General features: G+C 37.8%; 2 protein-coding genes across 28 annotated transcripts; one reads left to right on the forward strand and one right to left on the reverse strand.

Moving 5' to 3' along the window:
• On the forward strand, positions 1–12,428 carry LOC103704095 (phosphatidylinositol:ceramide inositolphosphotransferase-like). 6 transcript variants are annotated; one of them, XR_015968470.2, is made up of 13 exons: positions 6–660; positions 787–876; positions 6,161–6,247; positions 6,368–6,436; positions 8,567–8,647; positions 8,727–8,798; positions 8,923–8,983; positions 9,073–9,175; positions 9,335–9,430; positions 9,508–9,554; positions 9,671–9,908; positions 10,517–10,694; positions 11,683–12,428. XR_015968470.2 is itself a non-coding variant. In XM_008787244.6 (12 exons), exons 1-12 carry the CDS (start codon positions 628–630, stop codon positions 10,595–10,597), a joined length of 945 nt encoding a protein of 314 aa, XP_008785466.3. In that variant the 5' UTR covers positions 1–627; the 3' UTR covers positions 10,598–10,856. The 6 variants fall into 6 exon arrangements, 3 of the variants coding, with proteins under 3 accessions (XP_008785466.3, XP_088559852.2, XP_088559851.2); XR_003385043.4 differs by having other exon boundaries at positions 9,671–9,795; XM_008787244.6 differs by lacking the exon at positions 11,683–12,428 and having other exon boundaries at positions 1–660; positions 9,671–9,795; positions 10,517–10,856.
• Positions 11,409–23,996, reverse strand: LOC120110321 (uncharacterized). 22 transcript variants are annotated; one of them, XM_088703738.2, is made up of 8 exons: positions 23,449–23,996; positions 22,680–23,109; positions 18,974–20,683; positions 18,364–18,498; positions 17,598–17,651; positions 17,146–17,289; positions 12,193–12,212; positions 11,409–12,128 (listed from the first exon to the last, which is right to left on the reverse strand). In XM_088703738.2, exons 1-3 carry the CDS (start codon positions 23,486–23,488, stop codon positions 20,461–20,463), a joined length of 693 nt encoding a protein of 230 aa, XP_088559864.2. In that variant the 5' UTR covers positions 23,489–23,996; the 3' UTR covers positions 11,409–12,128; positions 12,193–12,212; positions 17,146–17,289; positions 17,598–17,651; positions 18,364–18,498; positions 18,974–20,460. The 22 variants fall into 22 exon arrangements, with proteins under 22 accessions (XP_088559864.2, XP_088559859.2, XP_088559860.2 ...); XM_088703733.2 differs by lacking the exon at positions 12,193–12,212 and having other exon boundaries at positions 11,409–11,848; positions 11,928–12,128; positions 17,064–17,289; XM_088703734.2 differs by having other exon boundaries at positions 17,064–17,289.
• Positions 23,997–25,840: the final 1,844 nt, after the last annotated feature.

A 25,840-nucleotide genomic window follows, 5' to 3' on the forward strand; every position in this document is an offset into this window, starting at 1 on the left:
GGGAGGCCGAAAAGCAGAGAGAGAGGGGGAGAGAAAAAGTAGTCTCTCCTTTCGTTGGTTCCTTTTTACCTCAAACAGCGAATGGGACAAAAGCCGTCGCCTCTGCCTCCACGAGGTCGCGTTAAGGAAGGGCGACTGCTGCCCCCGTTCTCCCACCCTCCGCGGCGTCGATCCGTGTCAACACCGCGTTCTCGAATCTAGATAGAGAGAGAGAGAGAGAGAGAGAGAGGACCCGTGTCCCTCCTCTTCTTCTTCTGCGTCTTTATCTTTTTCGTTTTCCTTTTTTCTTGTGTGTAAATAGGATTAGAAAGGGAATTCTATTTAATTTCGTCAGCCTTTAAAGACCCCGGTCAGACTCGGTCTCCTTCGAGCTCTCGATCTTGATCTTGATTGGAGAAAGAAAGACTGCCGCCGCCGCCGCCGCCGCCGCCGGGATCTTGATTTCGATTCTGATTGAGAATTTGGTTCCGTTTCCGCCTCCGATCGGTCGCTGGTGCGGGGTTTAGAGGATCTTGATAGAAGTTGGCGAAAGAAGTGAGACAGATCGCCTGAGAAGGGGCGGAGGGATGTCGGGAATGATCGCGGGGTGCTGAAAGATTATGGAAGTGGTTTACCTTGGTGGCGGAGATGACGCTTTACATTGCTCGCGAGGCTTCCAAGGTCTCCTCCTCTCCCTCTTTGTCTTTTCTTCCCTCCCATGTATCTTCGTTAGTCCATTCTTGCTTGTTTTTTGCACTTGTTTTGATTCTTTCAATGTATTTTGTGGTGGTTGCTGTTTGATTGCAGCTATGGCGGAAGGTTTGCATGGAGATTTCTGTGGAACTCCAGCTTCTGCTGGAGAAGTGGAAGCTTCTGCTTGCAGGACTCGTTTTCCAGGTATTCTTGGCGTGATCTCTATGGTTATAATCAATTCATAATCGGGGTTCTTTAAAAACTTGAGAAACCAGAGTTGTTCTGGAGAATTTGTGGATGATTCCTTATTCCTTGATGGGCTATTTAATTGATAGGGCTTTTAAGGTTTTAAATGATGTATTGATCATTTTATTTTGTGTTTTGATACATGGATGTTCTTTCTATGTCTGCATGCTTCTTAAATTGCTTGCTGGTACACATATGATGCTGTGTCAGCTGTAGTTCATCTTCTGGAATCTGCACCACTTGTTCTGGATTCATGTTACCATCAGTCTGTAGCCGTTTGGAGGATTGTTTGGGAGGATGGGTAAATCTAATATCGGTCTTTTAAATTGCACAATGTCTTCTCCTGATTGGTCACAACGGTGTCGTTTTCTTGGAAGCTGTTAAATTGAAATTCCAGCTCTGAGATTGCGAACTGTCATATTCGACACTCATTATAATAGTAAAATAGGACTATAAGCAGTACATTTGGCATTTTCCATTTGTTCTAACACACTTGGCTGTTTGAATTGAAACTTCAGATTATCATATGTTTTCATAAGTTGTCATTTATAAACTGATGCTGTTCTTGGCCAACTTGTCATCGGAGCAAGTGGATAGTGTAAACAAGTAAAAGATCTCTTTTAGGAAACTACCGATCTCTTTTGAACCAATTTAAAACTTACTAAATCTTAAGCAAAGAAATATATGAGTTGCTTGCATACTCTACATTCTATTCTTTGTTAGAATCATGCAGGGAAAGTTATCAGATAACCATTTGGTTGTTATGAAAGTTTAGAAGGTATAAGAAGCTTCTTTTGGAGTTTATCCTGTCCAAAAGGTTAATATGTGAGGAGGGAGGATAAATTTAACTTATACTTCGTCTGAGGTCTGTTAGGGGCCTTTATCTACATTTGTACATTATTTTAATCATTGTTGCAATGTTAGGATTAATGCTGGACCTGTAAGGGCCAAAATTTGAAAATAAATCGTGCATGTCTGTTTGATGTAGGACTCAAGTAAATGACAGAACCATCGCCAGAAGTATGGTAATATATGTACAAAATGGAGGATACGAGACAAACTAAATCAGTTTTCAATAGTGCAGATGATTAGAACGTCTTCAATTGACCAATCACTTTACAGGGCTTGTTATTGTTACATCTTCCATTGTGTTTGTCATTGTTTATTATTGATCATAAGTTGATCCTAGAAAACTTTGGTTGGCTAGAATCCTAGCCAAATATGAGCAGACTTGACGGACTCTAGCCAATACGAGGTTTCATTAGTGGGGTTTTTTCGCTGCACTATACTTTTTCACTCTTGAATGATACTAATAAGATGCTGTGGATAGTTATATTTCTGATGATGGACTCCATGCATTAGACTTGTATTTAGTATTTACTGATGACTCTGGGTTTCATTTACCTTTATGTTCTTCTCTCTTGCTTCCAAAAATTTATATAAAACAGGTCTATTTTTTCTTTGCATTATTAAATCATTCAGAATGAATTTCATCATTTGTATCATATCAACAAGTCTCTCCGTCATGACTCATGAGTGTGAATGAGAGATTCTTTTTTTTCTTTCTTGAATAACCTTATGAATGTTCATGGATTGTCTTAGGGGTTTTCAATGTCACAAAGAGCAGAACTCTCATGAAGAATACAATGATGAGCATCTTCAAGTGGACAAATGATCATTAAGATTTTAGCTCTTATAAGGATGATTCCTATGAAGCCCAAGCTGAAGAACCAATTTCATAATGATCATTGCAGATTTGATGTATGAGTATTTAATCTAAGATTTGGTTCTTGAATTGATCGGTCATTGAAAGGTCTAGTTGTTTAAAGATCTTCAAGATTGAAGCTCCTTCGTTCATGTTCAAACAGTACAATGATTGTTTACAATTGATGCTTGAATCAATATTAAGCCAAATGATTAAAATCAATCAAAGCCAAGATTTTACAATCTTATATTACAACATCATGACTGGTCAAATTGAATAACTGGATATGAGTTGGTGGCTAATGGGAAGATATTAAGATAGGATCAATGCAATGTTAGCACATTAACATAATTAGGATTCAAGGTGGAGCTATAGATTTGGGTTTATTTAGGCCCTATTTAGGAGAGCTTTTGGAGGGCGAAAAAAATACTTTCTGGCTCTCCGAAAGCACTTTTAAATAAAATAGGGATGTTTGGTAAAAAATTTGGAAAGTTGTTTTAGATTTTTCAGAAAGCTAAAAATATCTTTTTGAGAGAAGCTCCATTTTGAAGCTTTTCGGAAAAGCACTTTTAGGCCCGATCGGAAAGCTGTTTTTTTACCAAAATATCCGTGATAAAATATAACAATTTTTCTAATAATTATAATATTTTATACCTTTATTATTGTATTATACTATAAATATAATATTATATTATGTTATATCATAATACATTAATATGTTATGTTAAATAATTTAATATTATGTTATATTATGAAAATTAATTTATGCTAATAATTATAATATTTTATACGTTTATTATTGGATTATACTATAAATATAATATTATATTACATTATAGCATAATACATTGATATGTTATGTTAAATAATTTAATATTGTATTAAATTATTATGCTATAGTATATAATATTATATTACTATATTATAATAATATTATATTACATTACAGTAATATTATACTATATCATATATTTATGTATTAATACACATTATATTTTATTATGCTCTATTGTATAATACTATACTATGTCCTTTATGGTCATTTTGTCATATCAAAAGTATTTTCTCAGTTTGTTTACCAAACACATATTAAAGTGCCACGACACTTTAGAAATGTAGTTACCAAACAACAAACAGCTTTTTATAAAAGCTCTACTTTCAAAAGCTCTACTACCAACAGCTCCCCCAAACAGGGCCTTAGTCAATTTGGAATTTCTGTTGCCCTTCTCTTTCTCCCCCCTTCCTTCCATTAATAAGTCATCTGGAAAGAAACTGTACATGACTAGATAATTTAAGGTTCAACATATGTATTTGAGATCCACACATATTTAGAAGACAGAGAGCATGATAGGATTTTTTTTGGGGGCAATTTTTGCGAACAAAAGGCTATGAACACATCATTTGACAATAAGGCTGTAGATAAGGTTGTTTTCTTCTTGTCCTCTATAGTTTGGAATTGTCTATCTAGAAATCCTTTTGGATAATGTGCTTCATTTCTACTTTATGCATGGTGGCCTTTGTGGAGCGGGTCTTAGGTTACCTGGATTGGGGAATTATCTATTTTGATTAATAATGGATTCAATCAATTTGTCCCTCTTTCTTCCTTGAGTATGACATTTAGTCCTGTTGTTGATTCAATTGTCATCACTAAATCAATATAAAAGCAATCAAAATCATGGTTACCATTGACATTCAATGACAAAGTTATCAACATATAGCATCATCTTCCTTTCTTAGAACGGCAATGTTGCTTCATTATATCTTAAAAGGTTGCTATCATCATGGATATAACTTTGACTAGGATGACTATCTTTCTCGATGTTCTTTCTTGTACAACAACCTATCAAATCCATCTCTTTTTGAGAACTCGGGGCCCCCAATGCTAGTCACGTTCTCTTATTATGGCAACTTGTCTATCTTGCCCCCTCAAAATAAAATTCTCATGTGTTTTGCAACCTGTGGCTCTCCTCTCATATCTAGTATTCCCCCGCCTCACCCCCCACCCCCACAAGAGAGAGAGAGAGAGAGATTGTGTGTGTGGGAAGAGATACACATGCAACCCCTCTTGTCAAGTGTAGATGTTCCAAAAGTGGGTAGCTTGGAGAAAGGGATCAAGTTATCAGATGATTTTAAACTCATTAATCAACTTGAGTGTGAACTCTAGCCTGGATATTAATTTGTTTTGGATATGAGGTTAGATCTTCAACATCTTATTGGGTTTTAATTTGTTTGAGGCCCAATCTGTCCTGTTGGGTTTGGGTGCAGGCCTAGTATGATCTGGACCAATTTTACAGCCCCACTCATAGTGGATGTGGAAAAGTATCCAGTGGCTCAATTTATAAGTGAATTTTATCCATGTTCCTTCCCAGCTAGGGGTACTTAACCATTAAGAAAAGTCTTCATTTCTTGTTTGCTGACCAATTTCTGGATGGAGAGAAAAATCCTTCGAACTATAAAAGTTCATCAAAATCCTGTTCACTACTAGTACAAGTTGTATATGGTCTCTTCCACCATTGTTGATGACTTATTACCTGTATTCTTTCAGGACCTCTCCTTTGTTCAGGCCTTCTGTTGCAGACACTGTACATGGTTGCGCCGTTTCTAATTGCTGTTTTTACTTTGTTTGTTAGTTAACTCTAGTTCTACATGCACACTATATACTAGACTGTGCTTAACTTCAGCAGGAACCCCACCTTTTTTTTACAGCATCATCATTTTTTTATGCATATCTTCTGCTCATGTAACGTCCTCACCTTGCTCCTTAATTCATAGAACAAAGTGGGTCTTATAGTTGGATTATATGTAAATTTTCATGTGGCTTTCCGATGTGGCTTTTGTCTATTGAAATGATTGTTGTAATATTGCCAACTGCCAAGTCTTGTTGATAGACATACCAGAAATCAATCTATATCAAAATATTTTTTTCTTTATTTTGAACTAACTTCAGAATTTCAAGCATTAATGTCTTCTATGTCATTGCTGTAATTGAGGGAAAAAAGAATTTCATTTTTGCAACCATAGTGCTATTGGATTTTGATTCACCTAGATAAATATCTGTGTTGAGGTTGTTACTTTTGTTGTAAATATTTGGCAAGTTGGTTAAATTATCATCTTTCTGATGGTGCAATTTAGTGTCGTGGTATGATATTGTTATTAGAGTGCTGCTTCCCAGCACGACTCCTATCCCGACTCAGCATACCAGTCCCATGTGGCAGTACGGGATTGGTGCAGGATATGGGGGTCATGTGGGTGACTGGCAGGCCCGTGTTCCAGCCCACCAAGCACCACATGCTGGGGCTGGATCAAGGATAGAAGTGGTGTGATGAAGCTTTTTCCTTGTTGTTAAGTTCATATGGTTTTCTTTGTCATGTGGGCAGGTAATTTTTGTACGTTTATTTCTTTGACTTGCAATTTCTGTTCTTATATTTTTTCATCTTAATTTAATGTCTTTAAAATTTGTCATGTATTTACTCATAATCTTTTTGACTAAGGCATAAATAATTTGAAGACTTATGCTATGATTTCGTATATCACTAGTATTTTCATGGATTGGCTGCTCGAGGAGTTCATTATCTGCATCGTCCTGGACCAACTCTTCAAGATCTTGGATTCATGGTTCTTCCGGTGTGTATACTATGTGTAGTCTTCTGCTTAAGCTTATTAAATATAATTTTTCCAAGAAGCATAATTTTGTTTTGTCATTGAAGTGATGTTTTTGTTGCCTTCTGTTATATGTAATTTTAGGAACTTGGGAAAGAAAGAGGTTACATCAGTGAAAGTGTATTCACTGGCATCTTCTTGTCTTTTGTGCTGGTATGGTCTCTCATTTGGTTTTTATCTGGTCATGAAGTTTTTTGTTGATACTATTTGCTGCAGTGAGGTTATTGTTTGACTTCTTTTTTCTTTGTGGTTATAGAACAATTGTTCTTAGTTCAATTATTTGAAACAAAATCACATTTGTTCAGTGTCTCTTTTGCTTTGGTCTTAAGTTTTCTGCTACTTCTGTAAGAGACTGTGCATGTGCTTTTTTCATTTTTATTACTTTTGAGTCAAGTACATTCTTGTAGCTTCTGGGCGTTATTTTGTATTGAATCAAGGACCAACTTCCAATATTCCTAGTTATTTCTACTATGCAACAAGACTTATAAGTTTAAAGGCATTACCAAAATCATTGCTGCGGCAAAGGCGAAGAGCAAAATAATATCAAATGTGAGAAATGTCTTACATGATTTGGCTAGAGCATTAATATATGTTTCTATCGAGTATCTTCAGTTCTATATTACTGATAATTGCTTATTTGATATCCTATTTCTAAACTATGAATAGGCAGGAGGTACACACTAAATAGTATTTGTCTGCATGGCTGATGTACGCGTGTGAGGCTTTACATTTCTACAAACATGCTCTTCTTTTAATAGATACACGCGTCCATATTGACTGTGTGCCTAGGAGAGAGAGAAATTATATAAGCTGAATGGACAATATGGTTGTCATTTGTCAATTTCCCTCCAAACAATCTTAAGTGATGAATCATAAACATCAAATGCTTCTTCCTCTTATAAATAATACGCATATGCCCATCATTAGTAATATTTGTATGTATCTGCATATGTTTAGCAGGTCTTGACGTATTTGGAATTAAGAAAACCGGTGAGATTGGGACAAAAGTGAGAAGCATATCTGCGGAAACATATCAAAAAAGGATCTATAAAGCTGTTGAGGCTACATATATAGATGTGTATGCAGGGGTATGTAGTGCCATGCAGGTAATATTTAGATGAGAAGATTGTAAGAGAAGTTTCAAAAAAGAGATTAACATTAGATGGCTTTATCCTCTTGTGTGGAAGCAGTGGAGGTATGCAGTGCAAGCTTAATACTGCTGTATAATGATAGGAACCGAACAAGATTACCAGTATTCTGGTGACAGCATGTCAATTTCCTTTCTGAATGAAATGATCAAAAAGTCTCAAGAAAGAAAATGTCAGCTTAGATTTATTTTGGTGGCATTTTGTTTGTGGTGAAGTTAAGATGGAGGTATGGTTCATCTCAAAGAAAGTGAAAAGACGTACATTTTAGTGCTTCTAGCAGTCGTTACACAATAAATGGGTTCATCACTCGATCCAGCAACCTTTTGTTTCTTGGTTTTAGACTATTGTCTTGGAGTGTCACCAAGAAGGATTCAGTAACCAGTCATACAATAATGAATAGCAGAGTCAATCTGCAGTCCCAAGGCTACCAGCTGATGAGACCAATGAAACAGTTAAACCACGGTGGCAAGGTCCCTACCAAAGCCTTAAAATGTGTTCTACTGCATGAAGGTGACAAACCCACGACACAGTGCTGAGGAAGAAACAAGATAATTATCTGATACGCAAAGGTATGATAGTAAAAGATGTTAGTAATGCTGTGAAATCCCAGGGTCTTTGATGATATATTTGTTTTTGCTAAAAATAATTAAGAATTATCTGTGTGGAAATAGGTCTCCATTTAGCGATATTGAGACACTAAAAAATGGAGGTTTGGCTATATAGATATACCTAGAAAGATATTCGAGCATAAAATTCAAGACACTTCCAATTCTATAAATTAGTTCCAGTTGCCTATATATCTCTTCTTAAAACATCTTCAAAATTAGACTTGAATGGAAGCTTCTGTTTCTTCAACATCTTACAATTTGACATAGTAATTCTGCCAGAATCAGGGAAGTTCATATAGTTGTGACTGGCATAACTTTATTACAGTTGTTGCCATCCTTTTACCACAGTTTCCTCTAGTTTATAGTTCTTGTTGGCTGTAATTTATGCCTTGTTTTGTTTTTGTACCCCCCTTAACCATGTTTGTTTTCTTATCTCTCCCATATGGGAGTGCTTATTTTTATCCAATGCTGGAGTATATCAGTTATGAATTTTGGGTAGTTGTGACATGGTCTTTCTTCTGGTGCAGTGGACGTTTCATCCTTTCATATATCACAGCAAACGCTTCTACACTGTTCTACTCTGGCGCAGAGTGTTGGCATTTTTAGTTGTAAGCTCATGTATCTTTTTGCTGTTTCTTTTTGTGTCCTGGTCATGCTGTGATGTGATGTGGAATATGCCCCAAGCAGGCTTCTCAGGTTTTACGGATCATTACATTTTATTCCACCCAACTTCCTGGTCCAAATTATCACTGTCGCGAGGTGAAAATCTGTACAGCATAATTATCAATGATTAATTAGCATTTCACTTTGGATAAACCTTTTAGTTCATAAAATTTAGCACTGAAACAGTGTTACTTTCAATGTTCTTTTGCATTCCATTCAGGGTTCAGAGCTTGCTAGACTGCCCAGACCAGACAGTGTATTTGAAGTGCTTCTCATTAACTGTAATTATCCCTTTTTTGGGTTTTGACCTATTACAATTAAATGCACTATCTATTATCTATATGTTTGCTTGGTTTGTTTTTGTTTGCAGTCCCACAGGGAGTCATTTATGGTTGTGGTGATTTGATATTTTCATCACACATGATATTTACACTGGTTTTTGTGCGTACATATCAAAAGTATGGCTCTAAAAGGTAAAGGATTGGTATCAAATTAATCATGGTTGGATTGATCTCCTGTGATCAGAATCGAATATTTTGCTGTGTGTTATCATGTGCATTGGGATTAAGCATGTTCACAATTCCCGCTACATGTGATATGCAAATATCAAAATTGTCTTGATGTTCTTGCAGGTTTGTCAAGCTGCTCGCCTGGTTGCTGGCTATCATTCAGAGTCTACTCATAATAGCTTCACGCAAGCATTACACAGTAGATGTTGCCGTTGCATGGTAGAATATGTGATCATGGTGATATTTATTTCTGGCAGCATGCTTGTTTATGTTTTAATTTGTTTGGCATGTTTTAGGTATACTGTAAATTTGGTGGTATTCTTTGTTGACAAGAAACTACCAGGTAAGTTCTTTTATTCTTTTTCTTTCTTTCTTTTCTTTGCTTTTTTGCTTTTTTGGGACAATTTTGTTTTATGCTTCATCATTGAAATTGTAGTTGTCGTTATTGTCATCTTATAGAAATGCCAGATCGAACTGGTGGATCCCCACCATTGTTGCCCTTGAGTGTCAAAGATAAGGACAGCAGGGCCAAAGAAGAGAACCACAAGCTGTTAAATGGGAATTCAGCAGAGACTGCTGATTGGGTATGAATCACTTAAATTAATGCGCCGCTCTTTTGTTGCTGAGGAATTATTGGTCTCACATGGTCAAATAATGAGCTGATGTTAGCTAAACAAAATCAGATTTCTTTCATTAGGTTTGCGCGCTCTTTTTCTGTATATAATTCCAGTTTGAATTTCATTTATGGGTTTTTTATTTGTTGGTCGCTGCTCTTTGTGATTACTGTTGCACTTGAAGATCTGTTCTGCTGTTTCCTGTTTATGCTAACTCCAGTCTAGGACACAGAATATTGCCTTTATAGAATGGGATTCTTTTGGGAGGCTGTTGAAATGGAAAACAATGTGTAGGATTAAACACTGAGAATTCTGAATATAGTGCCTCAGATTTATGGAAAAATGTGTTAAAGACCTAGAGCAACATTTATAGTGGAGCATTTCCGACCATGTAGCATCAGTTATCTTGCTGTTAGATGGACCAGAAGGAGGTGGGTTACCTATTGTATTTATGGAAACTTGCAACGGTGCATTATGATTATTATTGTGTTTGTTCATTTCTTTTTGTTTTGACATATAAATGAGTTTGTGGAAGGGTTACTATGATATGGGATAAGATGGTGCTACATTACCAATAAGTTTGTGCATTTTGAGCATAATCTGTTAATTTGCATAATATCTTTATTATATTTATTGATATTGTGTGATATACTCATGACTTTTTTGTATATAATCTGTATTTTTTCCCCAGAGACAAAGACCGCAACTAAATGGTAAGCTTGTGGAAAATGGGAACCATGTCCATTCTGAAGCAACGTTGAATGGAACATAGATGATGTAATGGCTAGGCAGCATGGGTGCTTATTAGTCCATAACCTCGTAGGAAGCAGAATTTTGCTTTGGCCGGTAACAGTTTTGCTTGTTTCATGGTAATTATGCCTACATATCATTTAGTTTTGTTCATTTAGATTCCTTAGGTAATTTTTAAAGCTGTTAAAGAAGTTTGTTCTTATCTTGGTCAGTTGGTGTAGCAATACGCATGGTTGGATATGTTCTTTAATCATATAACCTTGTTATATGTTCTCTTGTAAGTGTGGTGTTTCCCTATTTAAATCTAGAACATGGAAAATACTGCACTTGATCTTTACCCAAAAGGCCGAGAAAGGTATAAAGCTAGAAAATGGCAAATATTCTCTCTTTAAAACTGGTTGAGAGGTTATGGCATTTGAGGTTTCAATTCCGTGCATGACTGAATTTCATTGTGCCTCCTATTTCTAAGGAACTTTAGGTGGTGTCACATGCATTCTGATGTTGCATGAAGATGAATGCGTCTAGGCTGATTTTGTTCCGTGAGTGATCATTAGTCTCTGTGCGTACGCATCTTATTTGGTTCTCCAACAAGCTAACGTGTAGCTTGTTAGCTGACCCTGTGAAACTAAGCGTTAAAGCCCATGAAGAGCTTTAACCATTGGTCAAGGATATTTTCTGCTAGCTACATATTTATGGATTTGTTTTATTGAATACAAGGTTAAATAATATTTCAGCATCCGTTATCTTTGAGAGGTCCATCGATGCTGATCGGTGGTGGATTTGGACGTTGGGCGAACGATAGATTATACTGTTAGCGTGCACAAAATATTGCATTTTTGTGGGCTAAAGAGTTTTTTTTTTATTGGGAAGAGAGTTGCCCTGCATGAGAGCAACAGATCAACATGTACAACCGCAAGATACTGAAGAGAAATTATTGCCCCACTAAGTGTGGCCGTGCAGCAATCACGCTGCTGGTTGCACCAAAATGTGCATTTGATGAAGCCGTAATTGGCTGCATGCAAGCAGTGTAGACAATAATTTTTTTCTTGTCTTCGAGCCAGTTTGAGCAGTAACTCCCAGTAACAGATTTGTTTCCATGCCCTCTAGTTCCGTGCTGGGGAGAAGACGATGCAATTAATGTCCTACATCTAAAACATTCATGGGGCACAGGAGAAGCCTTGTGTGGAGCAACTTGTGATAGCTTTGGTACGTGTGTGTCGGAGCAGCAACAAGTGGGAAGCACGCCTAGCGCGATTGTCGAAGAAGCAAGTACCTTGACGAGGCACCCACCGCACCGTTAGATGACATACATAGCATTAACTCCTCTGGATTCATAGAGTCCGAGAACTTACCTACATCTGCTGCATTGACTGCCATCGTAGGTGGTTCCCACGCCGCACAGGCTGCACAGTTCGTAAAGGAGGAATGTTACAAACGCTTACTTGAACTCACTTTGTCCAGACCACCTACACACCATCCTCGCTAACATGCAGGCTCCAAAAAGAGTTAGTCTCTTGTCGTGGGCCGTTGTGAGCAGCTCTCAACCTGCTACCCTGTTCGAGAAGAAATACTTCACGTACATGTCTGCATTGATAAATACACTAGTAGTATGCGCACCTTTTCTCGATATTGTTGCTCTGCAGTTCAACATAAATCATGTAAATGAATTTTGCTCGCACTGAGAAACGAGACCTCGTGCGACATGTATAATAAATTTTTTTTTGGTGTTCCTCTTGTATTTGAGAAATTAAAAGAGAGCATTTTCCTTTTTAATTCAAGCCATGTATGGTCGCACTTGCTTGCTTTTCAGCGACACAATGACTTTTAAAGGCATGGGATTTTGGTTGTTTCTACTGCTGTTTGTTATTTGCATGCTTTGCAAAGAGCTATTTAGCTCAAGAAAAAAATGAGTATATTAATTATCCGAAAGCCAATGCTAATTAATAATGGATTGATAGCTCCACGACATTTTAGGCTCACTGGTACAAAAAATGAACAAATATTCAAGTGCGAATGCAGAAAAATATACGTTAAGAACATAATTTCAGACATGACTTTCTGAAGCACAAATAAGTCATAACAATGCAACATCAAAGATCGTATTACGATGCAGGCATAAGTTATATGTCAAAAGGACTCTCAATGTCCAACCCATTACATAAAGGCATATATTGGTTAAGACCTATATGACAGTAAAAGTGCTGAATGTAAGAAATACCATCAGCAAAGTAAGCAACCTGATATATTCAAGCTTTAGAAATTATTTTCTGGAGTAAGCTAAATGTATAACTTTCAGATATTTAATATTTAAAAATAAGGAATAAAAACATGGTTAACAAGATAATTCCCACCTTGTTATTGAAGGCGGGCATGTGGCCCCTACACACCAAGCCTCTTTTCAGATTAAACACATGGCATTTTGACCCTTATCAAGAAAAATAATTTCATGTCCCCAAATTTCTCATGCAATGTGCTCACTAAACCTTTTATAATTTGGCTTCGCTAAAACTTGGGAATAAAAAGGTAGCCCAGTATATGAGACTCCCATCATTGCAGAATCTGCGGAGGGTCAGATATACTCAACCTTATCCCCGCATGGGGAGAGGTTGTTTTTGTGTTTTGAACCCATGACCTTTGAGTCACAATGGAACAATCTTACCATTAAACCAAGGCTTAGTCTCATGCTCTAAAATTTGGAAATATACAAGGGAAATATGAGACCCTACCATGTATTTTCGGAAAACCTTCATATTTCCAAATTACAAGTACATATGACCGCTTGCTGCTTTTGTTCCTTATATCATTTCCAACACCCAGTTTCTAACATGGTAACTATAGTTCAGTTCCTTTTTTTGTTAAAGAATAAAGGAAAAGAGAAGGGGGACAAACTTTTATTTGATGACTAGTCACAATGCTAATACATGACAATTATTGTTTGCTAAACAATTCAATCCATCAAACACACACAAACAACTACTTTCACGTGCCTTCTATTTGAAAGTGCACTTTATAAGTCTATCTCTTGTTAATAACCAGTAAGATACAAAAGGTAACAATACTAACATAAAACCCCAATCTGTTAAGGAGGACATCACATAAATCATGGATTGGACCTATAGAACACACCCCTCCCCCCTCAAGGTCAAATTCTTTTCCTTCAAAGAGGGCTAGGTCTGGTCTAGGGTCTTGTAGAGGAAAGCTAACTGCTTGCTGGCTAGGAGCTGTATGAGTGGTAATGTCCACGTACAACTCCATGAGAAGATGGACAGAAATGGTCTTTTTTGAGTACTTTTTTCCTTTGTGGCAGGATGGAACTCCTTACCTTTTTAAAGAATTGGCCGCAGTGGAATGGTTTCAGTCAGTTAGCTCAATCATAAATAGATAAACCAACGAGTGGGATAGGAACCAGATTCTCCACCAATGGAATGAAGACATAGCAAATCAGATTAAAAATTTTCCACTGTGGTCGCCTTGCTCCTTGGTTTCTTCTTCCATAAACGCTAATTGCAGTCTTTTAGTTTAGTTCATTAGCGAAACCCAACTAATGGAATACCTAAGGTGTGGGGGTTTCTCTCAGGCACCAAACCAGAAAAAAGGTAAATCCCACACATAGACAAATTTAAGCCAAGACTCCTATCTTCGCTAATCCCAGTCATTTATTTCTACATGATCAATTTTCCTTATATCATTTCCAACACCCAGTTTCTAACATGGTAACTATAGTTCAGTTCCTTTTTTTGTTAAAGAATAAAGGAAAAGAGAAGGGGGACAAACTTTTATTTGATGACTAGTCACAATGCTAATACATGACAATTATTGTTTGCTAAACAATTCAATCCATCAAACACACACAAACAACTACTTTCACGTGCCTTCTATTTGAAAGTGCACTTTATAAGTCTATCTCTTGTTAATAACCAGTAAGATACAAAAGATAACAATACTAACATAAAACCCCAATCTGTTAAGGAGGACATCACATAAATCATGGATTGGACCTATAGAACACACCCCTCCCCCCTCAAGGTCAAATTCTTTTCCTTCAAAGAGGGCTAGGTCTGGTCTAGGGTCTTGTAGAGGAAAGCTAACTGCTTGCTGGCTAGGAGCTGTATGAGTGGTAATGTCCACGTACAACTCCATGAGAAGATGGACAGAAATGGTCTTTTTTGAGTACTTTTTTCCTTTGTGGCAGGATGGAACTCCTTACCTTTTTAAAGAATTGGCCGCAGTGGAATGGTTTCAGTCAGTTAGCTCAATCATAAATAGATAAACCAACGAGTGGGATAGGAACCAGATTCTCCACCAATGGAATGAAGACATAGCAAATCAGATTAAAAATTTTCCACTGTGGTCGCCTTGCTCCTTGGTTTCTTCTTCCATAAACGCTAATTGCGGTCTTTTAGTTTAGTTCATTAGCGAAACCCAACTAAGGGAATACCTAAGGTGTGGGGGTTTCTCTCAGGCACCAAACCAGAAAAAAGGTAAATCCCACACATAGACAAATTTAAGCCAAGACTCCTATCTTCGCTAATCCCAGTCATTTATTTCTACATGATCAATTTTCCTTATATCATTTCCAACACCCAATTTCGAACATGGTAACTATAGTTCAGTTCCTTTTTTTGTTAAAGAATAAAAGAAAAGAGAAAGGGACAAACTTTTATTTGATGACTAGTCACAATGCTAATACATGACAATTATTGCTTGCTAAACAATTCAATCCATCAAACACACACAAACAACTACTTTCACGTGCCTTCTATTTGAAAGTGCACTTTATAAGTCTATCTCTTGTTAATAACCAGTTAAGATACAAAAGGTAACAATACTAACATAAAACCCCTATCTGTTAAGGAGCACATCACATAAATCATGGATTGGACCCTATAGAACACCCCCCCTCCCCTCAAGGTCAATTTTTTTTCCTTCAAAGAGGGCTAGGTCTGGTCTAGGGTCTTATAGAGGAAAGCTAACTGCTTGCTGGCTGGGAGCTGTATGAGTGGTAATGTCCACGTGCAACTCCATGAGAAGGTGGACAGAAATGGTCTTTTTCGAGTACTTTTTTCCTTTGTGGCAGGACCGAACTCCTTACCTTTTTAAAGAACTGGCCATAGTGGAATGGTTTCAGTCAGTTAGCTCAATCATAAATAGATAAACCGACGAGTGGGATAGGAACCAGATTCTCCACCAATGGAATGAGGACATAGCAAATCAGATTAAAAATTTTCCGCTGCGGTCGCCTTGCTCCTTGGTTTCTTCTTCCATAAACGCTAATTGCAGTCTTTTAGTTTAGTTCATTAGCAAAACCCAGCTAAGGGAATACCCAAGGTGTGGGGGATTTCCCCAGGCACCAAACCAGCAAAAAGGTAAATCCCACACATAGATAAAATTAAGCCAAGACTCCTATCTTCGCTAATCCCAGTCATGTATTTCTACATGATCAATTTTCTCCTCAAGATACAACAATGTGTTCAGTTTTATAATAATCATGAGCTCCTAACAGCCCTCCTTTCATTTATGTTTTCACCTCAAATTTAGAAGGTGAAGCATCTATCTAGATTATGATGATCCTATACCTTCTGTAAATAATCCAATTTGACTGGCCACTTCCAACTAGAAATAGCCAAAAACAGAAAGAAAAGCACCTTTAGGGTCATCATGATCTATATAGGTCTGATAAAATGTTCTAATGGAGGGTAGATATTAGCTGGAGGCATGGTCTGCCGTACCAATCGATATGGGCCGATACGTACCGGTACCGGACGGAACCGATATGGTACAGCTATATTTTTCGGTTCCGACTATTCGCAACCCGTACCGATCGGTACCGGCCGTATCGACCGGCTCGTACCGGCCGCAATTTTTTTTTGGCTTTTGGCCCGAACCGGCATAGTACCGATTCGGTTTGGTATGGTACCAGTACCATACCGGTATCGGTGCCCACCGGTACGTCGGTATGGTCGGTACAGCGAACCTTGGCTGGAGAATAATTTGAAATTAAAAACAAGGAGAGAAGAAGTCAAACAGGTCTGGCAATCTAACAGAACTGATTATCCTAATGTTTACGGACAATATAAGCAATCTGTGAGGTGATTTATCTTGTTGATGAAAACTTGGGATGTGGAGAACCATGGTTCACCAATCCCTTAAACTTCAACTATTTCCCCCCTCATTTTAGTTGAATGCATGGATCGTGGACAGCTCATTCATGAATAACCAGCTACAACACTCAAACAGGGTGTTAACAACACCATTCATGATAAAGTAACCCCCTCCCAGAAAAAGGGCTTAGCAGAAGACAGAAACCGATACTTCAAACCTCATTTCCACAATTGTTATTACTATTTTCTGACTTCCAAGAATTTTCTAGCTATTGTGTGTTAAAGAGCAAGCTCCAACTGCTCACTGACACCAATATTTTTGTTTAGCTTTTGAACCTAGACAAAGCAGTATTTGACATGTAAATCAAATAATCGTTCTTAACATACCTCAATCTTTGCAGCATATTGTTTGAAAACTCAGAGGGCAATGAACATATCGGTTAAGAGACGAAGGTGAAGCTTCACTAACCCAAGTATCCAACACTCATTGAACTTGTTTTTTTCTGGCACGGCCTTGATTGTGTTTCACTAGTGTTGTTGGGCATTGAGTTAGTGCATCATCTTTGGCAAGATCTTGTCGTTTAAAACTTTTTATCAGACTGACATTTTTTTCCTGTAAAACATGTGTGAGCCCTACCAGATTAACTTATAAGAAATGAAACAATACATCTTTTTCTACCAACACATAAGTATGTCCTATCATGCAATTCATGCCAGGCAACCTAAGGCTCTCTATGTATTGTTTGAGAGAGAGAGAGGAAAACATGAAAGTGAAACTCAAGAAACTGGTAAATCAGAAACAAAAGTTAAGGAATGAGATGACAAAATAGAAAGGCTGAAAAAGCATTTTTCTCTAATGAGATACACAGGAAATGAATGACATGTAGCAACTATAGAATTCAAAATTTATGATCACATTACCTGTTAAAAAGCTCTACCCTATAACTCCATCTCTTGCTCTGCCATTCCGATTATCTGCATAATTAGGTGCAAAAGGCCAATATAATGAGCTAGAGGAAGGGAAGAAAAATTTTACTTTAAGAATCATGACATAAAAATGTCAAATTGCAGTTGCATATCACTGAAAGTTGATGAACAGAAAAAGCATCTGATTTAAGCAGCCAATTTAATCCATCAAAATCAAGTTTAACAATTCACAAAATCTTACAGGAAAATAACAAGAGGTCTCTATCGAAGCATTCAACCTAGTTGACAACAAAGTTAAAACAATACTGTGCCATTTTCTAAATTCCTGCCTCACATACTCCACAGCATTCAATAATTCTCACAGCATCACAACGATGACCACAATCAGACTGAACCACAAAACAGTTTCGGATATTTTTCATATGAAGGTACATTCCTTACCCAAAGGACATTGACTTTGGAAAGAAAACAATGGGGTTGTAGGATCTACATGGCCAACTACAGATTGCTCAGATAAGATCCCTATACATTGTCAAGAGGCAAAGAGGCATACATCCTCTTTCTAGAAACCCCAGCAAACACTTTAAAAAGAGGAATCCATGTGACAAGCAATTAAGCCAAGCAAATAATGGTGCACATCGAACTACAAATGGGAATTCTTTCTTTTCTTTTCTGTTTTTCCTTTTTTCTCAACTATTTCTTTGTTTTCTTGAAAATGTCCAATAAAAAGGATTATGAGTCTGTGAAAGTGTGGGAATACCTGCTTTTTCTCAATACTCGTTGGGCCGTTTTGAGCAGCCATTGCTATATCCTCCACCCGAACAATCAAGAAAACCGGGGAAAAAAAGAATCACCACATAGAATTCCACGAAAACATCAAGAAAGATAGCACTGCCTGAGAGATCAAGAAAATGATGTCAAACATAAGTACTACCAAATAAAAACTACAAGAAAACAAGCAGTTACCAAGAACAAGATCAAAATAATCTCGTCAAAAGGAAATCGCCACATAAAAATTTCGAGAAAGCAAAGAAAAAGGGAGCATTTAAAAACGGGAAAGAAAGAAAGAACGAAAGGTTTTCTGCATTGAAAATCCCAAAATGAGGAGATCCACAAAACCTGATTCTTGGAAATCAAAAAAGAACCGGACGAGCGAAAGAAAAAGCTAAACCCAACCAAACGAAACAAAATTTCCTCAGATGACTAAGCTAGCTTCTAAATACTGATGATCCAAGACAAGAGAACATCATTCGTTAGAACGGAAGACTAATCATCTTCTAGGAAGAAAAATTTAAGGATTCATATCCAGGAAAAGCATTAAAACAAATGCTTGCAAGCAATAAAGAGAAAAACCAAGATTGAGGAAATACCAATACCAGGAGAGCGGACGCAGTCCAGTGCGATGGAAAGAAATCAATCGCGAAGATACGAGAAGAATAAAACCTTCGGCGCCCCTTTTCACTCTAGTATAGGGTTTTAAGGAGCGGGGGATCCGTCGGATTAGATCGTGGATTCAAATATAATGGGCTTGGTTTGGGGCTTTTCAAGCCCAGCTCCAAAGGTCTCGCGGACTCTCAAGTACCGAAGCGGAAGAGGGAGAGTGAGATACACGGTTTTTCCAGAGGAACATTAAATTATTAAGTCACCTATTTGGGCGGGCTCTTTTTGTCGTTTTATATAGCCTTCTTCAAGCCATTTTCTCAAAATTGGACCAGCCCGAATTCTATGCCCAGTGACATACAGATATGTCCATAAATAATGATCCCTATTACCAAGTTCTTTTTTGATCTTTTTTAGCTTTTAAAAAATTATTCTATAGAATATATACTATCAATTCTACTTTTTCAGTTCCCCGGGCTTCATCGCAACCACTATAAACTGTATATCTCAACCAAGATATTGGCATATAATTTCTTTTGGTAACACCTTGGTATCTATGTAATTGTCTTGATTTAATTTAAACTAAAGCCGATTATGAGTCGGGCACAGAAAATATCAAATTGTAAATAGACCCGGAATGAAGCCCAATTAAAACTAAATAGAATTTAGGCCTGAGACCCAGCCTATAATCAGCACTAGACTTCAATCCTCCAGCACATAGCAGTTTGATGTCATCCAAGGCAATCGTCAAAGGTTGGCAACCATCAGAAGCCCTGGTCAGCAGCTTTTCTCGTGTGAAAGATTCTCCTCATCAAAGCACCACAGAACTGGCTTGACCTCACCAAAATAGCAAGGTTTACTTGATACATCAAAACAGACAGGTTTAAAATCCTCCAGTAACTACTGCAAAGATGTAAGCTTTTTTTTTTTTTGACTGAAAGATGTAGGCTTAATTATAAATGGATACTTTTGCAACTTCTAATTATCTGAAGCTTGGAATGTGGGTGGCTGGGAGGACATATAAGCTCAGATTGTCAACTAGTACAGCAGTGGACAAGGATCGTAGGTAAACAATGGCATCACTGAAAACTTAAGCATAGTTATGCTCAACAAATACCCAGAATAAAGTTCATCAAAGGTCTATCAAGGAAAAGAAAAAAGGGAAAAAAAAAAAGAAGAAAAACTCATCAACAATCTAACTCCTGAGAGGCAGAACCATGGTCGTTGGCCTGATCTTTTCCTCTGCTCAAAGAACTTAGTAAGGGATCTTTGACGCCCAACACGAGGCAACTGGTTATTTACTTGCCCTTCAACAAACTCAACAGATCTCTCCCCCCTATTAGCGGGCATCATGGTTCTGTCATCAAATCTTCTTTGTTTTTTTTTTTTTCGTGTAGTGATGTTGTCAGGGTTCCTCGTAGCAATAGAGAAAACTTCCTCATGATGACTTGGGGAACCCTTGCAACTGGAAATGAATTCAGCCCGGAATATTGAAATGAAAAAGCCAGGAGATAACAAGGGCACAAACCACGCATGTAAGCAAGAAGTTGAGGAACCGATTCCCCCGCCAAAAGCTTCGGGTTTCCGATGGCGGTGCAGGTGGTGCTGGAGCACTGTTTGCTTCATTCCCCTGCTCAATGAACTCAGTCTCACCAGTACCAACCACATTCCGTGCAGTCGAGCCACAAATCTCACAGGTTCTGACATAAGATACCAGAATAGATATTTCAAGACAACTTAAAACATCAAAATTCTTAGGCATCACATATGGGGAAGGCCCCAAATTAATACAGTGGAGAACAGGTGTATAATATGACAGTCAACTTTGATTTTCCATAATTTGTATCATGTTTTTTTGCAACAATGTGACAGAAGGGTGAGATGAAATGATTCTAGGAGACTCCATTTTTTTTGGTAACCAATCATGTTTCCTATTTTGAAAATGACTTGAACATTCCTGTTGTGTCTCTATATTCATATAGCAGTCCTAAATCAAGGGACAGCTTGAAATCATCTAATCCTTTAAAGCATTAAAGGAACATCTCGGTTATGGTGGTCAATTGAGTATCCTAAACAAGACTGCATAGAAAGTACTAGGACATTTTTCCTTTTTTTTTTTTGATGAAGGGGGAGGCAAAGCCATCTGTCCTTTATTAGAAAAGAAGAGTCTACCAAAACTAGTTATAGAAAACTTGCAAGAAAGAAAAATATAAAAGAGCAATAAAAAACTTTTACAAAAGATAGTGAGTAAGTAGACCTGTTAAACTATTCGACAAGTTGGACAATCTCATAAGTGATTTAAAAGTACAAGAACATAGATCTCCTCCAAAAATCACTTAGAACAAACCACAGCAGGAATACAGGAAACCCAAAATGACAGCAATAAAATATACATTGTGTAGTCCATACATCCAGGATGGTCAAATTGTCCTTGGACATTTATCATCATAAACAGAATATATCAAGCATTTCATCAAAATTAATTGCTGAAATATAAATGAAAAATATTGAAACATATGATTATGCAAGATATCTTTAATATACAGAGAATAAACAGCGTTCTCCCTACATTTACTTTGAAACACAGTCCATTTGAAGGGCAATCATGAGGCAGCAACAACTCTATGGTGCCTTAATGCTTTTTCAGAATAACAATGGGGATGCCACCAGCCATCTCATAGCAATGATGGAAGATATAGCATGCAAATGAACAAGGTTGCACCTCCCATGGTTAGAAGATAGAATCTCCTCCCTCAGAAGAGGAGCGCAACCACTAAACTAACCTAGTTTGCCAACTCTAAAGAAAAATGTAATAGAGAACTTCCCTATAACCTGAAGATGCAAATATGAAAGGTTGCTGAATCAGTAATTATGCCAGTCAATATATATGATCCCACCTTACTGTTTCATTCTATTGATACATAAATTGAAATAGGAAGAAGGAGACATCGAGATCAATGGATAATGCAGGCCATACATCTTTTAGCACAAAACACATGACACCAATCAACAATGACATATATAGGTCGAGTGCATCATCTGCTAAAACTAAACACCAAAACTCCGCTTTTCTTATGATCAGAGAGTGAAAGAGCAACGGAATGGAAGAAGGAAGAAAACAAAGATACCTTACAATGGAATCCTCAAAACAGGAATTTCCAACACCAGATCACTTATGTCTTTCTTTATCACTAATAACATCATAGATTCGTTACAGCATGATTCTTAATATCCCACTTTATCACTTTAAATTCTTCATTGCTTCTAAGATGGCATAATCTGCCTTATTTCTCCTTTCCTCTCTCCTCTTTCTGGTAAAGAAGAAACGTACTTCTCATATAAGTTTATAAGAACTTGGATACACAGATTAATGCCTGGCTTCCAAGAATAAGCAACAAACAGCATACATTATCTAACTCAGCCATGGAGTTTTAAATTGACAAATTGCAGATACAAAATCATCAGATCTAAGCAGCCCAAAGATCGCTAATACCAGATTTCAATTTGAGGCTATCTGCACTCAATATACATAAAAAGAAGCAAATAATATCCAAACAAAATGAAGCACCACGGCAACAGAAGAAGGAAAGAGAAAAAAAACAAGGACGAAATATTGAAAAGCAAGCAATACTGCAGAATCTATCCTAAAGTTCATAACTCCACAAAAAAAATGCAGAGAGAAGTTGTTTCACTTACTTGTTTCCTTTAATTTTAAACCATGTCTCAGCACAATGCTTGTGAGCAGCAGCTAAATCACCCTTGCAAGAACAGCCCAATACAATTGGGATGCCCGAATCCGGGGCATCGCTATCCAAACTGAGATGACAAATCCTGCAATCCCTCTCAACCTTGTCTTTATTTACCTTAATCTCGGAACTCTCACTCTCCAAATCAACCTCGACCGAACAATCTGAGATGCAAGATTTCCTGCATGTTTCCGGAACTCCATCTATCTCAAAATGAGAAGCACTCGAGAACTGATGCTGATCATAAGCTGAACCAGCACCAATTGAGTAATGCCAGGAGTGGTCCTCTGCATCAGAAAAGCAGAGGCCATCATCGCTCTCATCTGAAAAGGGGTGGTGTGGCCCTCCCTCTATATCGTCACTGTGATTCTCTCCCTTTGCTGCCATTTGCCAAAGAATCCAGAACCAGAGCCTTGTTATAATATGGCGATGAAAAGCCTCAACAAGAGGCGGTCTTTGGAGATTTCAATCCGAAGCAAAGAACAAAAAATTCACGAAACACTAACAATAGACTTGTCGGATGAAAATCTCAGTAAGGTCTAACAAGAACCTGGATGCAAAATTTGATTTTTTTTTTCAACCCATTACCCAGGTAAAAGAAGCATAGAACTATAGATTTCATCGAATGAACCAAGAAACGTTTGGTGTGTTAAAAAAGCAAACAGACCCGAAAAGACATAGGTAACGCTTGAAGGCCTACCAAAGAATTAAGCACCTACCAAAAAAAGGTTCTGAGAAAGGCCTTTTCCAACTTCTCATAACAGCAGATAAGCCCAAGATGAGTTCCAATGCAGAAATTCTGAAATCACAATCAATGGATTCGCAAACCTATCAAAAAGAACGAGCCCTTTCGACCCTATGATTCGCAAGTTACTAACACGAAAAATTATCACAAAAAGTTCACACCAAGATGAGATCTTTGAGAGGTTTTCTCAACCCATAGCCTATCAGAAGAGAGGAGGGAAGGACCAAGAAAACAGAAAGAAACGAGATTTTAACAGCGAAGGGGCAAGAGACATTCTTCTTTTCAAAAAAATTGAACGACAAAGACAACAAGAGAATAGAAGAGGGAAGAAACCTACAGCTTTATTTTTTTCGGATTTTACTTGACAAAGTGAGACATGATAACTAAAGAACTAGTACTAGTACTAGCACCGTAGCGCGGTTGGTGGAGCTCAAGAGAGAGGGGGAAAGCTGAAGGCGGAAGCAAAGAAGGGTGGGTCATATAGTGGGAGGATTTTTGTTTCAGCTGTCTTCTTCGTACAGCCGTAAGAATTAAAATATGATTAGAATAACGGAAACTGATTTGCCTGTGAAGTTAGTATCCGAGTCAGAAAACCTACGGCGATCAGCAGCATTCATGCATTGGTCTGCACTCCATCCTTCCAAACCTGTCCCCTTTCGATCATCATACAAATAATAATAATAATAATAATAATAATAACGAATTTTTGAAAAATTTTATTCTGTCCGTCTGGTCAGAATCATTCGACTTTTCAGATACCCTGTCGTGGACTGAGGGGTGGGACTGGCCAGCTCGTTTGAAAGGCGCAAATCGACAGTTGAAACGCGAGGGGAGATCATGAGGGAGGCTGTGAGCCTCTTCAAGATTCGGATCCCTTGCTCCGGTCGGACGGCTGAGGTTGCATCATGGCATCACGGTTACGGCCAACCCAAGAATATTACGGGGTGCGTGCGGCCCGAGTATTTCGCTTTGGAATTTGGAACTCGATTCGTTTTTCCAGCAACAATATAGCAGGGGTGTATAAGTTGTACAATTTACGAATGAGCTCCAAGGAAAAAACAAAAACACAGAAAAAAAAAAAGAAGAAAAAGAAAAAAAGTGAGGAGAACATGGCTTAGTCAGCTCAGATTCAGGCACTCGGCAGAAGGTGAAACAAATGAAAGTGGAAGTGGATTAAATAAGGACAATCTTGTATTGTAAGCAAAGGAATCATAAAAGGAAAAAGGGGTCCACGATTTACTTATAGCTTGCACGATGAGGTGACTACCTTAAATCCAGCATTGAACCAACTAACAAATGTTTTTGGTTTAGATGTGTGCACCAATTCCATCGTTTACAACGCAAACAATTAAAAATTGTATAGGTGGAGATGCTTTGCATCGTTTTCATGAGCTGCAATGGCGATGCAAGCCAAGAATGAAGACTTTATCCATCACACACAACTTCAACCCTGGAGTCTCACGTGAACGGGAGCTGGTGAAGAGGAGAAGGTACGTTTTTCTTTTCGAGTGTGGTCGTTGCACCAGTAATCTGGCATTCAGGGGTCTAACCGAACCAATGGAATCGGCCTACTGCAAGAGATGAAGGATGGGTCCTAGCGTCAAAAGAAACTCCACTGGAGTCTCGCATTTGAAAAAAAATATTAGCAAATTTCTTAGATGCTTTTTGGAACTGCATCCACTATAGGCTGGGAAATGGTGAGCTCATTCTTTTTCTCGTGGACTGGTAATGCGCCTCTTTACCTTCTTTTCCCTCTTTTATATGCGAGATGCCAGAAGCTCAGTCAGTCTGTTGGAAGGGAAGGGGTTGTTCCCCCTAATTTTCAAGGAAAACAGAAAAGCTCAGTGGTTTATTAATATTCTTGTTCCCATCCAACCATCTTCAACGCTAGATTTGCCCTTGTAGAAATTAACCAGTTATAATCACTTCTCAGAAAGCTCTCTGTACAAATTCCTCCCCACTGGTGGCCTTTCTCTGTCCTCTCTACAAAGCTCTTTGAACCTCGAATGTATCGCAGAAATGTAAAAGCTGCATTTGGCTCACCCTTATATGCAGCAGAGCCCTATACCATAGTTTCTATATGGTTAGCTACATAAAATATCATCCAATCAGCTGCATTATAACATATGTTGCCTCAAAAGAAGCCAAGGAGCATATTGGTGGCCGAAAATCCTGAATAAAAGGATGGAATCAGATATCTGTAAAAAGTAAATCTGAAAGCTGCTTGATAACTGTCAAAAATTCTTTCCCTAAGCAAATGGGAAAAGCCCTTAGATCTTTGAAGCATATTTTAAACCCTTCTAAGTAGTATAGAATTCCATCATGAAAATTAGGTATAGTATCAAAAACCCTGACACCATCATCAG

This window comes from Phoenix dactylifera, chromosome 8 (genome assembly GCF_051530095.1).
Source record: "Phoenix dactylifera cultivar Ajwa chromosome 8, Ajwa_hap1_PhDact_Kaust_v1.1, whole genome shotgun sequence".
Lineage (NCBI taxonomy): Eukaryota > Viridiplantae > Streptophyta > Magnoliopsida > Arecales > Arecaceae > Phoenix > Phoenix dactylifera.

What these genes read in the sequence shown, in the direction of transcription:
- LOC103704095 (XM_008787244.6), top strand. Translation starts at nt 628, where the DNA reads ATGACGCTTTACATTGCTCGCGAGGCTTCCAAG. An exon ending in TTGCAGGACTCGTTTTCCAG is followed by an intron (nt 877 to 6,160) that starts GTATTCTTGGCG and finishes GTATATCACTAG; the next exon opens with TATTTTCATGGATTGGCTGC. An exon ending in CAAAAGTATGGCTCTAAAAG is followed by an intron (nt 9,176 to 9,334) that starts GTAAAGGATTGG and finishes ATGTTCTTGCAG; the next exon opens with GTTTGTCAAGCTGCTCGCCT.
- LOC120110321 (XM_088703747.2), bottom strand. Translation starts at nt 23,488, where the DNA reads ATGAGAAGTTGGAAAAGGCCTTTCTCAGAACCTTTTTTTG. An exon ending in TTTCTCAGAACCTTTTTTTG is followed by an intron (nt 23,110 to 23,448) that starts GTAGGTGCTTAA and finishes GGCAAATGGCAG; the next exon opens with CAAAGGGAGAGAATCACAGT. An exon ending in TTTAAAATTAAAGGAAACAA is followed by an intron (nt 20,684 to 22,679) that starts GTAAGTGAAACA and finishes ATCTTATGTCAG; the next exon opens with AACCTGTGAGATTTGTGGCT.